This window comes from Equus asinus, chromosome 2 (genome assembly GCF_041296235.1).
Source record: "Equus asinus isolate D_3611 breed Donkey chromosome 2, EquAss-T2T_v2, whole genome shotgun sequence".
NCBI classification, from domain to species: Eukaryota; Metazoa; Chordata; class Mammalia; order Perissodactyla; family Equidae; genus Equus; species Equus asinus.
The window spans coordinates 147835872-147850903 of record NC_091791.1 but is presented as its reverse complement, the minus strand read 5'-3'; the positions used below and the strand labels follow the sequence as shown (position 1 = coordinate 147850903).

Genomic DNA, 15032 nt, shown 5'->3' with positions numbered 1-15032 from the left:
AATTCAAGAATATACAATGACCTCCCACAAATCAGTAAAAACTAGGAAGCCAATAAACAGATTGTGAAGAGTAGATAGTCCATAGAAAGGGAAACCTGAATGGCTAATAAATGTATGAAGAAATGTTCAAGCTTATTAGTAATTACAAAAATGTAAGTTAAAATTAATAGGAAAATACCACTTTAGAAAGTCAGATATTATTAAAGGCCATCAAGGAGAGCAGAAAACCAGAACCCTCACGCACTACTGGTTGGAGCATAAATCGTGCAGCCATTTTGATGAGTAATATGGCAGTACTTGGTAAAATTAACTATTACGCCCTAAGATTCATTATTTCCAGCTACACACCCCAGAGAAACTTTGCACAAGTTGATAAGAAGATAGGTATAAAATATTCACCACAGAATTCTTTAATGTGGTAAGGATTTGGAAGGATCACAGATGTCTACCACTGGAGATTGAACGGGTAAATTTTGGCATATGTATGAGGTGGAAGAGAAAGGCAGGAGCAATGGACCAGATTTAAAAATAACGTAGATAAAAATAGTTTTAAAAGGGGATGAAATTTATATCATTTATAGAAATTAAAAAGACATGCATATTATTTTTTCAGATATACACATATCTACTAAACACAGGAAAGATAACTGAAAAGACATGGTAGTGTGCCATATGCCAAGGATTATGATTTTCTCCATTCTGAATACCTGAGGTTAAAAAGAATAATTCAACTAAGGAAACTGGAGCCCAGAGAGGTTAAGAGACATGGTCTCGATTCATGGACAACTAAAGAATGCAGGTCTCCTGTTACCCAGAGCTTTCTACTTTACCACACTCCTCTCCCCTGGGAAGCTCCAAAAGGCATCTTTAAGATGGCAACCTCTGTCCTAGAGTCCACATATTTTGTTCTCAGAAGCAAAATCCCATTTGTCAATTGTTTCCTGATTTTTGATTACGGAAAATGACCACTATAATTCTGAGATATGATGACCTGTAAATTTGTTTATTCTACTTGCTTCACAGGCATTCAAGAAGGTAAGCAAATGTGTACTTTCAGATAAAACATGCTAATTTCAGGATAAGGCATTTTGTTCTTCCACTTTTGAGGTTACTCAAAATACCAACCCTTAATTATTATAGTATTGTTTATATCTGAACTAGTTCCTTGGAGACAAATCCAAATATTTCAAGAATTCACGATTTTGGTGGCAATAACATCCAGCTATATTAATATCCTGAGATATAAGGAAAGTTCATAAGCTGAGAGGGCTTTGTTTACATATACAACGAATCCATTCTTCATAAACACTAGAAAGGTTTGACAAGTTTTGTAGGAATAAAAATATTAGGTAAAGCCATGGATTTCATGCAATTTCATAGTTAATAGGTGTCAAAGCAAAAATTTTAAATTAAATTCTTATATAGTGTTGGAAAGGGGAAAAATAGGTTTTAAAATATTTTATAGGAGGAGACACTTTGTAGACAGCTGTTTGTTATTAATGTCTGGAGTTATGGTCTGCTCTATTTCAAAATTTCCTAACTTATCCTGCTTAACATTCAGAAGATATAAAAAAGGAGGGATTTTTTTTAACCTTCAAGTTATAATGAGAAATTAAGGACAGTGTTTAAAGAAGTTCCTCACTGTCCAGCGGAAGAGCTAGAACATCCCCGTCACTCCACTGAAAATGCTCATTAGCGGCTCCAAAGACTTGTATCGTGCTAAATTCTAGGGCCTTTCTCTGCTCTCATCTTATTTCACCTCTCAGCAGTATTCCCAGTTGATCACTCTATTTTGAAATACCTAGCTTCTGTGATACTACTGCTTATTGCTAAGCTCCCAGTCCACTTTTGTTTCTTTTGCTGGCTCAGCCTCTTTTGCCAAAAATATACTTTCTCAGTCTTCTCATTTCATTTAATGATATCACTATCTACCAGTTGCTCAGTAACAAACCTAGGAGCCATCCTTATTGTCTCTTTCCTTTACAATCCTCAATTCCAATTCATAAGCAAATCCTGTTGGCCTTCCCGATTCTGTGCATGCACTTCTTTCCAAATTCTGGTCCAAAAGCCTCTATCATCTTTCATTCAGACTTCTTGAGTGGGCTCCTGCTGGTCTCCCTGGTCACATTTGCCCCATATAATCATTGCTTCACGATAGCCAGATCATCTTTTAAAATGGTATATCAGAATATAAATTTCCAATGGCTTCCCACTGTTATTTAGAATAAACTCTCAACTCATTATCTCAAACTATAAGATTACCCATTACCCTGACCATCTCTCCAATCTTGTTTAACATCTCATCCTATCTTGCTTGAATTTAACATACCCCTCTCATCTCAGATGGACTTCCTCTCTGCCTAGACTGCTCTTGCCCTAGATCAGTATGGTCAGCTCTTTTTCCTCACTTATGTGTGAAACCAACTTTCACATCCTCAAAGTTACCTCCCCCACTTTCATTTATTGATTGATAGGATTTTTCTCTATCTGAAATTATCTTGTTTATCTGCCTTTCCCCATAGAACTAAGCTCTTTGAGCAAAGGGATAATTTGTTCCTTATGGTATCCTTCAACCTTAGGACATAGCACATAGTAGGCACACAAATACTTGTTAAATAAACAGATGAAGGGGTTAGAGAAAGGGCATGTCCCTTTTAGTATTCTAGCACTTTTAGATTCCTTTTCTAACTGTCTCTTGGTGGTGAAGACAACAATAATGAGAAAGAAGAAAGACCAAGTTTTAAATATCAACCCTACCCTACTCAATAAAGTAAATCAGTTTGTAGTCTATATTCATTCATGATACAACTCACTTTTAACAGGTCCAAGATAGGTAACCCTTCTTCAGTTGAAGGCAACTAACCTACAGAGGATCAATCGTAATACAACAAAACTTAAATTAGGTTTTTAGAAAGAAGACTATAAATTTCCATTCATTACTCTAAAAATTGAGTTGGGACCATAAAACTATTAAGTACAACAAATACACAACTCAAGATATTAGATGTATATTGCTTATGTAGTTCCTTGCTGGGCTGATGCCATGAACATAACACCTACCACTGTTGGAAATGTAGCTGAAATAGGAAGTAACCAGCCTCACTCCTCTCCTACTTCCACAACTTCGAAGGCCAAAGGATTTGTAATGTGCAAAGTGACACTGGCCACAAGGCTATTAGTCTGAAAGTTCTTTTGACTTTCAAAAATTGTCTGATAGCATTATCGTACTTTGAGATGAGGGTTGGTCCATTCCACTACCTTGAAGGTTACACCTGAGTTATTTTTGGATACACAGTAAATTCACAAATGATTCCTTAGATGTTGCAGCCCTTAAAAAGTTCATTTTAAAGCATCATAACAGGGATTTGGGAGAGTACATTTCTCCCTCCACTTCTTTCCTTGGTTTAATTTCCTGCTTAGAAGTGTTTAATTTTATACTGAAGGAGTAATTCCTGAGACATTTGTTTGCACCATGAATTGTTCCAGGACAGATTAAACAGGGTTCAGGAGAGGCCAACTCCTCCATGAATGCTTCAAAGTAGAACAAGCAGGTAACCTTAAAAGTGGAAAATATTTAAACCCCAATTTTCTAACCAAATGAACAAGATTTTCAGTACTGTTTTCTGAGAAATATTCTTAAAACATTCAAAAGCTATTTTACAAGTATATATTACTGAATTACTCAAATATATAAAGTGTACTGTTTAAAGCCACTGTGCTGGTTTTGTGCTAGTTGAGACTAATATTTACACAGGAAATATTTGAGGTAGATTATGTAATTTTTATTACTGACAAAGAATGTGTACTTCCAGTCAAAAATCCTTGAGTGCCTGTCTTAAAGCATCTTGTGACCCATCCTGCACATATCAGTCAATTCTCAAGTATTAACTTGTGGGAGTTCCATTTCCAGGTAGCCATCCTCTGCCACACTCCTAGTCACCTGCTTCCTACCACCTAGTGTGAGCTCAAGGAACTTAGGTTATTTTTAACACTAGCTTAAGAAAAGGAAAATTGAGAAAACTCGTAACGCAACCAACTATGTAACACTGCAAAATCAAACAATTTTGCCTTTTCCACATCATCACTCCATTTCTTAGTTGACATATAATTGAAAATTTATTTTAGTCGTTCTCAAACTGTTATTTAAAATAGATGCATAAAAATTTAGTATTGCAGTAGTTAAGTAATAGGAGATAGGCGAACATTTTAACAAAAATTAAATACTCAATACAGCATTAAATGCTATTAATATGGTAACTATGCATGCAAAAGCTTTTGACAATTTCATGGGATGATTAAAACTTCTAATTTTTTAACCCTCTAAACTCACATAAGATGAATAACGCCCAGTAAAAAAACCTTCATCAATTGACTTAAAAATGCCCTACTTCAGAATTTTAAAAAATCAACCTAAATCCTCCAAATTATGTAAATTTGAACACTGTCTTCCATGTGAAACTTAGTTAGAACAGAGGAGTCATTGGTACACCGGCAATTCTTTTCATGGCATATGCCTGAGTCAGAAACAAGTGATATTAAGTAATGGAAACTGAAAAAAAATTACTGTGGTGGACCAGGGGAGTGAATTTTGTACTCCCACAAGTATGTGTACACACACACATGCCCACAAGAAATTTTACTGGCCAGCCATTAATGTGGAAATCCTGACCAAGGTTTAAAATTTAAAATCCTGGCCAAGAGGCAACAAAGTTAGCCCCAAATAATAAGGTAAGTATTTAATAAATAATCTTTTCTTGCCTATCACAAGATTTTAAGGTAGAGTTGGCAACTACATTTGATGCCCTAAGATTGACTTTTAATTATTCCAGCAGGCTTTTAAATAACACATGACACTAAAGAAGCAAAAAATAAGTGAACCACACATTGTGGCGCCAGCCTGGTGGTGTAGTGGTTAAGGTCACATGCTCTGCTTCGATGGCCCAGGATTTGTAGGTTTGGATCCTGGGTGTGGACTTAAATATACTGCTCATCAAGCCATGCTGTGGCAGCATCCCACATACAAAACACAGGACGATTGGGACAGATGTTAGCTCAGTGACAATCTTCCTCAAGCAAAAAGAGGAAGATAGGCAACAGATGTTAACTCAGGGCCAATATTCCTCACCAAAGAAAAAGAGAGAGAGAGAGAACCACACATTTGTTTAAGTAATGTCCCAGAAGAAACCATCTTTTCAAGATTCAAAGGCAAATTAAAATATTAATTTTTAGCATTTGGGGAAACATTAAGAATCACTGGCACAGTTGTTTTGTGGTGCTTAGTATCATAAACCATAAATCCTCCAAATGGCATGACTATTTTAACTTGCCTTGAAATTCCAAAAGGTTAAATCTTGTCAGAGCTCATCTAGTGATTCAAAGAGAAGTAAACAAAATTTTTGAACCACTGGTTAATCCACACCATTAAGGGCACACAATAGGTAGAAGGATACATAGTAAAATTGAATAATCTTGAGTTAAATAGAACTTCTGACACACTTAGATTAAAAGTTAATCTCTGATATGTCTATATTAAAGAGGTTCTTACAATTATTCCTACTCATAATTGTAACAAAACCAATATAGGATGCTGGGGGGAGAGGGGGCACGTCTGGGAAACCTAATGCAAAGACAACAAAAACAAGTAAAACCTCAGGAAAAAAAAGAGAAAAATTTTGATTTTGGTAACGCAAATGAAGACCAAAGTCCCTGAACTTCAAGTTTTGAGACTGACACCCAGTCTCTTGTTCTAAGTGCCTGGATAGTATTAACACTTTGAAACAAAATAGTTAAAAGTCAATTCCTTACAATGTTTTATGTTAATTATATCTCAAAAAAAATTGAAAAAGTTAATTCCTTCTTTTTGTTACATATCTCAGTTCAAAAGGATGTTTATCTCCTTCAAGATGTTATAAATCTCATATAAAGAATGAAACTCCTAGCTTTACTAGAGTTTTGTATGCTCAAGTTTCACTTTAATGACCTGAATTAAATGAAAACATTTCAGGTTTATTTAAAACAGTAGTAAAATGATATTATTATTTTTAAAAAGCAGCTTTGGTAAACAAATGGTTAGAGTATCTCTGATCCCTTAAAAAAGGTAAGAGGAATCCACAGGCAAATACTTTTTTTTCCTATGGACTAAACTGACTAGTGTTCTGTACCACCATAATCTGCTTCATATGTTGATTAGATACCCTCACCCCAATCTCCACCCCAAAAGAAAAATGTACTCACCTGTGTTTATACTGAAGAATAATAAAGGCTAATGATTAAAAAGGAAAATTTAAAAAATTTTTTACTGTAGTGGATATTTTAAATAACAATAGCGGCTTTTCAGTCCGTGGCAAACTGATGTCTTATTATAAGGTAACAAAAAGTACTATATGGCCCACAGTGTAGTCCATTTAAACCAGACTTCACTAAAACTATACCCTGGATGTGAAATCAGATTCTCAGTAGTTTTGAAAGATAGACTATCAAGCTTTAGTTAGAAGGGACTCATGTAATGAAAGCAATTCTTAGTACATACATCAGCATCTCATCTTAAAAAGTGATGCACCATTAAGATATGGATAAAAAATATTTAATCAACAACTTTAAAATTAACCTAAGAGCTAGAATGAGAAATGGAAATGCAGCTCTTGTAGTAGACAGTATCTATCTGTAGCAGCCAAAGTTTGCTGTGAAGTGAGTTTATCCAGGTTTAGGGGTAAAAAAAAAAGGAGAGAAGCATATTTCAAAATGATGTAAACTACTTGTTACTACAGTTTTCACAAAAAAGGGAAAGATTTAATCAGCAATTTAAATGCTAAGAATTTGCCAATCAATTTTTTTTACTTCCATTAAATTTAGTTATGTTTTGAAAAGCAATCTCTAAGATTTCAACTCTCCAAGATTTGACACACAAGAACACAGAATATGTTTAAAGGGAAAAAAATAGTAAGTTTTACATGAGTCAGACAGTTAAGATAGAGCAAAAACCTTTGTTCTAGAACAAATGTGGCAAATGACTTTAGAAAAAAGAATAAACCTGTACCTAGAGAAGATTCAACAATGCCTATGTGATATGTACAATTACCTTAAATTAAAGATTATGGTATAACTTTGGATATTGTTCTATACTTAGCCCAATTTCCCAAAGAATAACAAGTGCATGCTTTCCTAGAAACTAGAAGGTGCACTACTGCACACAGTAAACATATGACAGGAGAACTGGGCACCTTAAGAGTTGGAGGATAGGGGTTACATCACATCATTCAAATCCTTTGAATTCTAATTTCATCAACTCAGAGATAAGCAGGGCTTTTCCCACAGTTATCACATACATACATATTTGAATACAGGCACAGAAACTTGTCATTTTTATTTGGGTAACAAAGGGTCTTCAAATTATATTGAAAAATAAATCCTAATTATTATCACTTCTGTAAAAAAAATTTAGCACACTTTTCACAAATGATTTATGTAAAAGAGAAGAAAATACACATAATTTTATAATATCTTAAACTTTTTTATTCCCTACCAGAGACATTAATTTTGTCTTTCGTTTTCTTTCAGTTTTCTACAATTTCCAACTTGTACCTGTATTTAATACTGCTTTAATCTGCTAAAGACATTAGCTGATTGCTCTCCTAAATCTAAGGATTATATAGTTTTAGTATAAATATATATCACATATTTTCGTAAAATTTTGACAAAACCGAATAAGCATGCCTTGTTTTAAGTCCATGCTCCTTCCACTGTTTATAAAATCTGATTTAATGATCAAAAATTCTTGGTTGTCATTCTTCAGTTAAAACAGTCTTTCTTCTGAACTGCCACGCACTTCTTTTTACACAATAACAAGCAATAGAAAAATCAAAGAAATTATCTTAATCTTAGTTCTTCCTTTTGACACTATAAAATAATGTGAAACTTTTTGTTTTTAAATGAAACAAATACATCCAAAACTCAATACATTCAAATGAGCTGCATCTCCTTTAAGGTAGTCACCTTGGGAAGCCACAGTTCATTCTTCTAACTATGCTACTACCACTGCTCAGAATACCTTTAAAACTCTTGGGATCGCCTCCAAAGCCAGTTGCATACTTTCTACTATTACTTCAAAGATTGATTTAATTTTTGGAAACTGTCAAAAGTCATTTGGTGCCAAATAATGGTAACTGTAAAACAGTCCAGCTTGGTAATACATCTTTTTTCAACAACATGTAATCATAAAGTTAATAGTGTGACGTAAATTAGCTCTGAATGCAATTCTAAAAGAGCAAAGCCCAAGAGGTTTTGAGCAATGGTAGACTGCTGGAATTAGGAAATAATTTCCAGCATGATCACTACGCACGGTAACATTCATTTAGCTGTCTATGTTCTGGCATATTTGTTTAAAGTGAACATTCTGAGAGTTAGTATTTATTCTTTTTTACAAAGGAATATCATTCTTGAAAAAAATTTATTCCTTTAAAGCATTACTGTCAAAGTAAGTACAATGCAAGTGTTCTGTTAGAAACTAATTCTACTTACTTTATCAATAAAGACTTATTTTAAAAACTCGAAAGCAAATAACCAACTTATTTGCTCCCAGGCTTTTTAAAATCATTAACTGAAGATAACATAATTTGAAATTTCTAAGGTACTAAAAAGAAAAACAAAAACCCCAAATGTAATAAAAACACATCAAGAACCAAACTACAATTTCTGAGCTGCACTGTTTATTTTGCTGCTTGAAACCTAAGTGACAGTATGCCACCATAATTATGGGGTTTCATCTAAACCTTTACTACACTGCAGGTACAGAAATATACGGACACATTTTTGAAGAATTGACATTTTGCAAAATGCAGCAAACATTTTAATTTATACATGAGAAAAGGAAGTGTTCAAAAGGGTATGCATTTCAAGTTATTGCAGGTTATTTGTGAGAGAATTTCTGCAGGTAAAACATGTTTAAATTTAACCAACAGTAGCGTGTCAGTGTATTTAAAATCATGACAAAAATCTTCTCTCTGGTCATGTTGCCCATGACAAATTACTACGATGTTGTATGTTTAGGGCAAGATGTCAATACAGCATAAATCCCATGGCATTTTGGTTTTCTTCTGGAGATTAAAGCTGTTTTTCTTGGGATAAATGCAGCAGCAAAACACAAACCAGTTGATCAAAAAAAGCACTTCTGCCATAACTCCAATAATTTTCAGGACACATCAACCGACAGTAGTTTTGCCATTCCCAGTTCTTTTAAGGATTACATCTCTGCACTGTTGCCTTAAGTACGTCTGTAAAAGCTTATTCTCTGTTAAGCCAGTTTACTGACTACAGCCTGGTTGAGAGAATTTAGTTGGTTGGTCCATTTATCTAGTGCAGTATATCGGGCACCACCTCTCTTCTGATGATCCAGTTCAAGGAGTTGGTTGACTTGATCAATTCGGCCATGAATAGTGCTGGAAATAAATAAATAAAGGAAAACATGTCTACAAACTGTTTTCACTAAGCATATCTTCTGGACTAATGTTTCATAAAATATTCACAATATCAATAAATGCAATAACCGCCCCCCCGCCGCCTACATTAAATGATTGAGTTCAGCATTAATTATAACATTCATTATCTTATTCAAACTCTAGACAGAAACCAGATTCGAGCTACCTTTCATCAATTTCACTGAAACAACCAACAGGTACAGACTTACCCAATTAATCAAGAGCAAATGTAATCTGTGAAGCTTTAAAGATACTGCTTTTAAGAAAGATATAATTTCAAAACTATTATATACTATACTTTATACATAAAAAGTACTATTTGTTAAATAATTTTCTAACTGTATATGGGTCATATACTGATGAGAAATCCTTCTTAAAAACCATTTAGAACTTTTTCAGATATCATGTGCTTAATATGCTCATTTATCAAAAACTGTCACACATACATAAACATCCCTTTTAAAAGAAAATCACAGCCAGAAGTGCTTTTTATAAAATAATCAAGAATTCAACTGCTCTCCTTGCCATTAGTATTCAAACTTTATGGTCCTAAACATTTTGTGATAAATAGTAGCCAAGTACTTACTTATCCAATATGCACTGCACCAGCAAGCTCTCCACATCAGCTACATCTATGTTTAACTCCTAAGACAAAAGACTCATAATTTTACTAATTAACTTTTTTAAAGACTTCATGATTTTATATAAATAATTTTTCTGATTTTAAATTCATTCCCACCACTTAAAGGAAAATTAGTGAAGACAAAATTTAAAACAAATTCCATTATCACTTCAAAATACTTCTCACATCACAGGTCTGATGAAATTTAAGGTTTTAATTTTTAAAGTATATTCCTACCACAATTTTACTGTGATTAGGCTTAACCTATCATCAATTTATATTTTAGCCACTACTCTCTCTTCTATAATTTTCTCTGAGGCTGAAGGAATTTTTAAAAAGAAATTTAACGATTCCTTATTTCTCTTTTCTATTAACTCAATTTATGCCAAGAAAACACAGAAAAATTCACATTAAAAGCAAAGCCATTAAGTTATGCTATAGTTAAAATTTGTAATATTACAAAATGTTACCAAGTTAGAATTATTCTTTTAAATGGAAAATAGGTATACTGCATTTATAACTATAAATTATAAGCATTAAAATCCATGAATATAAGTACCTTAGAAATAAAAGGAATATGTATTCTTGTATAAGGCTTAATTAACTTTATGAGCACTTGTGTTCTGATGTTTCGCAAAAGCTCTGAAAGAAAAGACAAAAAACAATACATTTGCATTTAACAGTCTGTATATCTTTATGAATCATTACGCACTTCTAAATCATATTAATTCACTATCTCATTTATCTTCTCAAAATACACCTTTCTGTCTGGCAAGGACGTAAGGTATTTGAATCTAAAGACATTTGGGTCCAATAGACGCACAATATAATTAGAGACTGCCTCTCCCATAATTTTCCCTTGTTTCTCCCTCTCTGATTTTGCTCATGTTGTGATGCTACCTCTATAGTTAACATCTTTCAAGAAGCTCTGATTTACACCAGTCAAATTCCTTATTTTATGTTCTCTTAAAACCTAGAGAATTATATTTTATACAATGAATTTACAATTTTCCCCACTTCTCCACGTACAAGTGTCTCTTTTTAAAAAAAAACTAGATTCGAGTTTATGCACAAGGCTTCTACATTTTTCTATATCCACAAAGCGCAGTATCATTCTAGGTTCATATAAGAACTTTAAAAATGTCTGTGGAATGGAAGAGAAAGGAAGGTGGGGAACAAAAGAACATTACTTTCAAAGTATTCTTCAAATTTTCTTGATGCATTTGGAATTTAAGTATTGGAATGAGTTGTTCCAAATGGTCATTAAAAAACCCTCAAATAGCTCCATAACAGGTGGAACACTGGAGGTATAAAAGTGGCCCCAGAACAAAGGGATGATTTTTGCCTTTATTAATCCAATAGAACTTACTAAAAATCTCATATACTTAGTGGTACAATTTTAGCCTACCTTTCAAAGTGAATGCATCTCAGTACTATCTATAGCAGGCTATTTTCAAAGCTGTTATTTCAAAAATAAATCCTAAAAAATAACTTTGAATCTAAACATCAGTAATAAACATGCAACAATATGTAAATTAGAAAAGGTAAAAGGGCAGCTACCTTAAATGAAATGGACATCATATGAGAACTTGATTTTGTTAATAACATGAAATTGGCTAATGATTTCTTTAAAACAGCTTTATAATTTTAAGGAGTACCTTATTCCATGACAGAATTTAAAAACATTTTTATACTTTGCAATAAACTGAAGAAAAACAGCTAATTCCATGCAGATCCATTAAGAAGCACTGTTGACAGTGTCAAAAAAAAGAAATAGAATTCAGTTGGCAGAAAGAATATACCTTCGATGTGTTCCCTTATGAAAGGATCATCCATGATGTTGCTGTGATTTGTTTTCAGAATCTTTTCAAATTCAGTGATGTCATTATTCTGATAGGCACTAACAGAAAAAGAAAAGTAAAAACTTTGTTAAACATGAAGAAGTTATGTATTTTGTCAGATAATCCAAAGAGCCTGTTTCTTTTATATGCAAAAACCTAAATCACCAGAGTTTCCATCATGGAAATCGGAGTTAAGTATAAGCACATTCTTCTTCAAATAAAATGAGTTTCCTTTTTAATGCTTTCAGTTTTACAAAGGAAAGATTAAATAAATATTCTTTTGGGGTTATATACTATATTTATATATAGCTAATTAAATCTTCTCAAAATCTTAGTATTGTTAAGAATTGACTCTAGTTTAATAACTGCTTAAAGTTTGATGCTTTCAAATTAAATTGTGCACTTAATCCCTAGGAAACCAGGTTTCATGCATACTACCATATGGAAGAGTTTAGCCTTGTCTTTCAAATAAGACAGTACATCCTCTCTGAAGGTTATTCAGAAATGCAGCTTCCTAATTTTTATCTTCTAGAAAGCTACCAGTAACTGCCAAAACTTTTCAAAGGAACATTTGATTCCCAATTCTCTCTAGCCTAAAAATTCCACTGTGCTATACAGCAGAAACACCAGTGGCAGACAACGGGATAAGAGTGCCAAGTAGGACACGCTCACAAAGTAAAGAGCGATGGACCCTGCTGCAGAAGGCCAAAGGCTGATTTATGTTCATGATTCTCTGAGGCATCTAGTATCTACTCTTGAAATTCTGTAAGGCATTATGGAGACTGCTAAAGGTGCTGAGAAGGAAGAAGCCAACCTTCTGGATATGGCACCACTGTGGGCTTTATATGTAAGACATATCATCAGCCATTCTGCACGCCCTCTGCTGTGCTTCCATCTGTTGGGTCGCAATGTAACTTCATGTTAGGGGCAGATGGTTCAAGTGCTTCAACAGGAATTATTTTCCTCTAGTCTCCTGGCAACTGACTAGGAAGATAAAATTAGGAAGCATTACTTTCTTACCTACCCCAAATACATTATTGTAATATACTATAGGAAGATATAGTCAAGCAGTAGTGAAAACACTTGCACACACTTATAGTTAAATCAAGAGACATTCTTCCACTATTTACGTGGCTTTTAAAGAAAATCTTATACAAAATGTGGGATATCAGAGACCACTTTTGGTTTGGGTCAAAATTTGCCATTAAAATAAGTTTCCAAGTTCTAACATAGAGGTTTCACTGGATAAATTGTAACATAATAAATATATAAATACAGCTATTAGTTTTTAAAGGTCTGATAAATCAGTCCTTTAATTCATTTTAATGTATTCAACCAATTTAATTTAGATGAAATATTAATGTCTAGAGCAAAACTTTCCCTCAATATTTCTTTGGTTTTTTTTTTAAAGAGCTAACAACTGAGCTAACAACTGTTGTCAATCTTTTTTTTTTCTGCTTTTTCTCCCCAAACCCCACCCCCAGCACATAGTTGTACATTCTAGTTGTGGGTCCTTCTAGTTGTGGCACGTGGGATGCCGCGCATGGCCCGATGAGCGGTCCCATGTCCACGGCCAGGATCTGAACTGCTGAAACCCTGGGCCACTGAAGGGGAGCACGAGAACTCAACCACTCGGCCACTAGGCCAGCCCCTTTAAGAGTTTTAAAAGTTCAAACTGTTGCTTAGCAATTTAACTTTATAAATTTAAAAAAATTATTATGAAGTTAATCTCTAAACAAATCATCTTAGTTAATGTGGCCAAATGTAGATGGAATAAACTGTTTGAAATAAAGATGGAGAAATCTCCTTTCATAACTAAAATCAATTTAATTCAACAAATATATATTAAAATAGACTAAAGAAGTGAACAATAAAAAAGAAATTGAATAGAGGAAGATGGGCACGGATGTTAGCTCAGGGCCAGCATTCCTCGGCAAAAAGAGGAGGATTGGCAGCAGACGTTAGCTCAGGGCTAATCTTACTCAAAAAAAAAAAAAAAGAAGAAATTGATTTTTTAATGTTGTAATTTAGGGCTTTTATCCCCTAATCATTCATAGTCCCCTTAAAATAAAATCATTCTTATTTTTTACAGGTAAAATTAAGGTTTCCTTAAAACAAAACAAAAAACCTAGTAACTTGTGAAAGTTGTAGCAAATAAAAACTAAGTAAATGAGGACATTTTACATATGAACTTAAACAATTATCATAAAATAATCTATTTTCTCCAAGTATATAAAATTCTTATGTAGGTGACTCATAATTTATAGTGTAACAGTACTTTTTTTAAATGAAAAAAGAATATTAAGAGAATGTCTGGTCACCTAATTATATACATACATCTGCAAAAACCCCTGGCCTATGTCCCTAATTGCATTCTTCTGGCTTGGCAAACTCTGCTGTATAATCTGAAACAAAGGAATTGAAGAAACCTAACGAACTTCTGAAACTTTCTACAAAGAAAATCCATTAAAGCCAACGGTTCCATTTATTCTTGGCCCAGAGGAAAATTTTTCTTGCTCACTGATTTCTTTTGCAAAAATAGGCTTTCTTTTCTGGGCTTTCTGCATGGTCTTATCTTCTATAATTTTGTTTACTATTAATTGATTATAGCAGGTTTTTCAGTTGCTAACCATCTTAGCCATATCTGTCTCTGCAGAAGCCATCAATAAATCAAATCTTTTGGTTTCTTACCAGTATGACCCCTCTGCTTCTCACCTCAGAAAAATCATCTGAGATAAACTGTTTTAAAACAATTTTTTTATCTTTTTATTTTTTTTAAAGATTTTACTTTTCCTTTTTCTCCCCAAATCCCCCCACTACATAGTTATATGTTTTTTAGTTGCAGGTGCTTCTAGCTGTGGCACATGGGACGCCGCCTCAGCATGGCCTGATGAGCGGCGCCATGTCCGCGCCCAGGATCCAAATCTGCAAAACCCTGGGCTTGCCGCAGTGGAGCGCGCCATGGGGCTGGCCCCAATTTTTTTATCTTGTCAACTGAGAAAATATACCAGTAAAGAAACTGTCTTATTGAAAATTCTTGACTTATGTGGACCCATTCATAATTTCATTTAGGATTAAGGCAGGTAGAAACAGTAA

At 33.7% G+C, this 15032-nt stretch overlaps 1 protein-coding gene and 1 long non-coding RNA gene across 3 annotated transcripts in view; one reads left to right on the top strand and one right to left on the bottom strand.

The window, feature by feature from the left end:
• LOC123282955 (uncharacterized) overlaps positions 1–15032 on the top strand; it is a 74681-nt gene that overhangs the window by 46291 nt on the left and 13358 nt on the right. The gene's annotated exons all lie outside the window — the stretch shown is intronic.
• Positions 7333–15032, bottom strand: part of COPS2 (COP9 signalosome subunit 2) — a 29847-nt gene continuing 22147 nt past the window's right edge. For both annotated transcript variants that reach the window (XM_014852708.3, XM_014852715.3), the window contains exons 10-13: positions 11898–11995; positions 10655–10737; positions 10060–10118; positions 7333–9434 (exon numbers count right to left, since the gene is read on the bottom strand). In XM_014852708.3, coding sequence (XP_014708194.1) covers positions 9290–9434; positions 10060–10118; positions 10655–10737; positions 11898–11995 — 385 coding nt within the window. In that variant the 3' untranslated portion in view covers positions 7333–9289. The remainder of the gene's footprint in view (positions 9435–10059; positions 10119–10654; positions 10738–11897; positions 11996–15032) is intronic.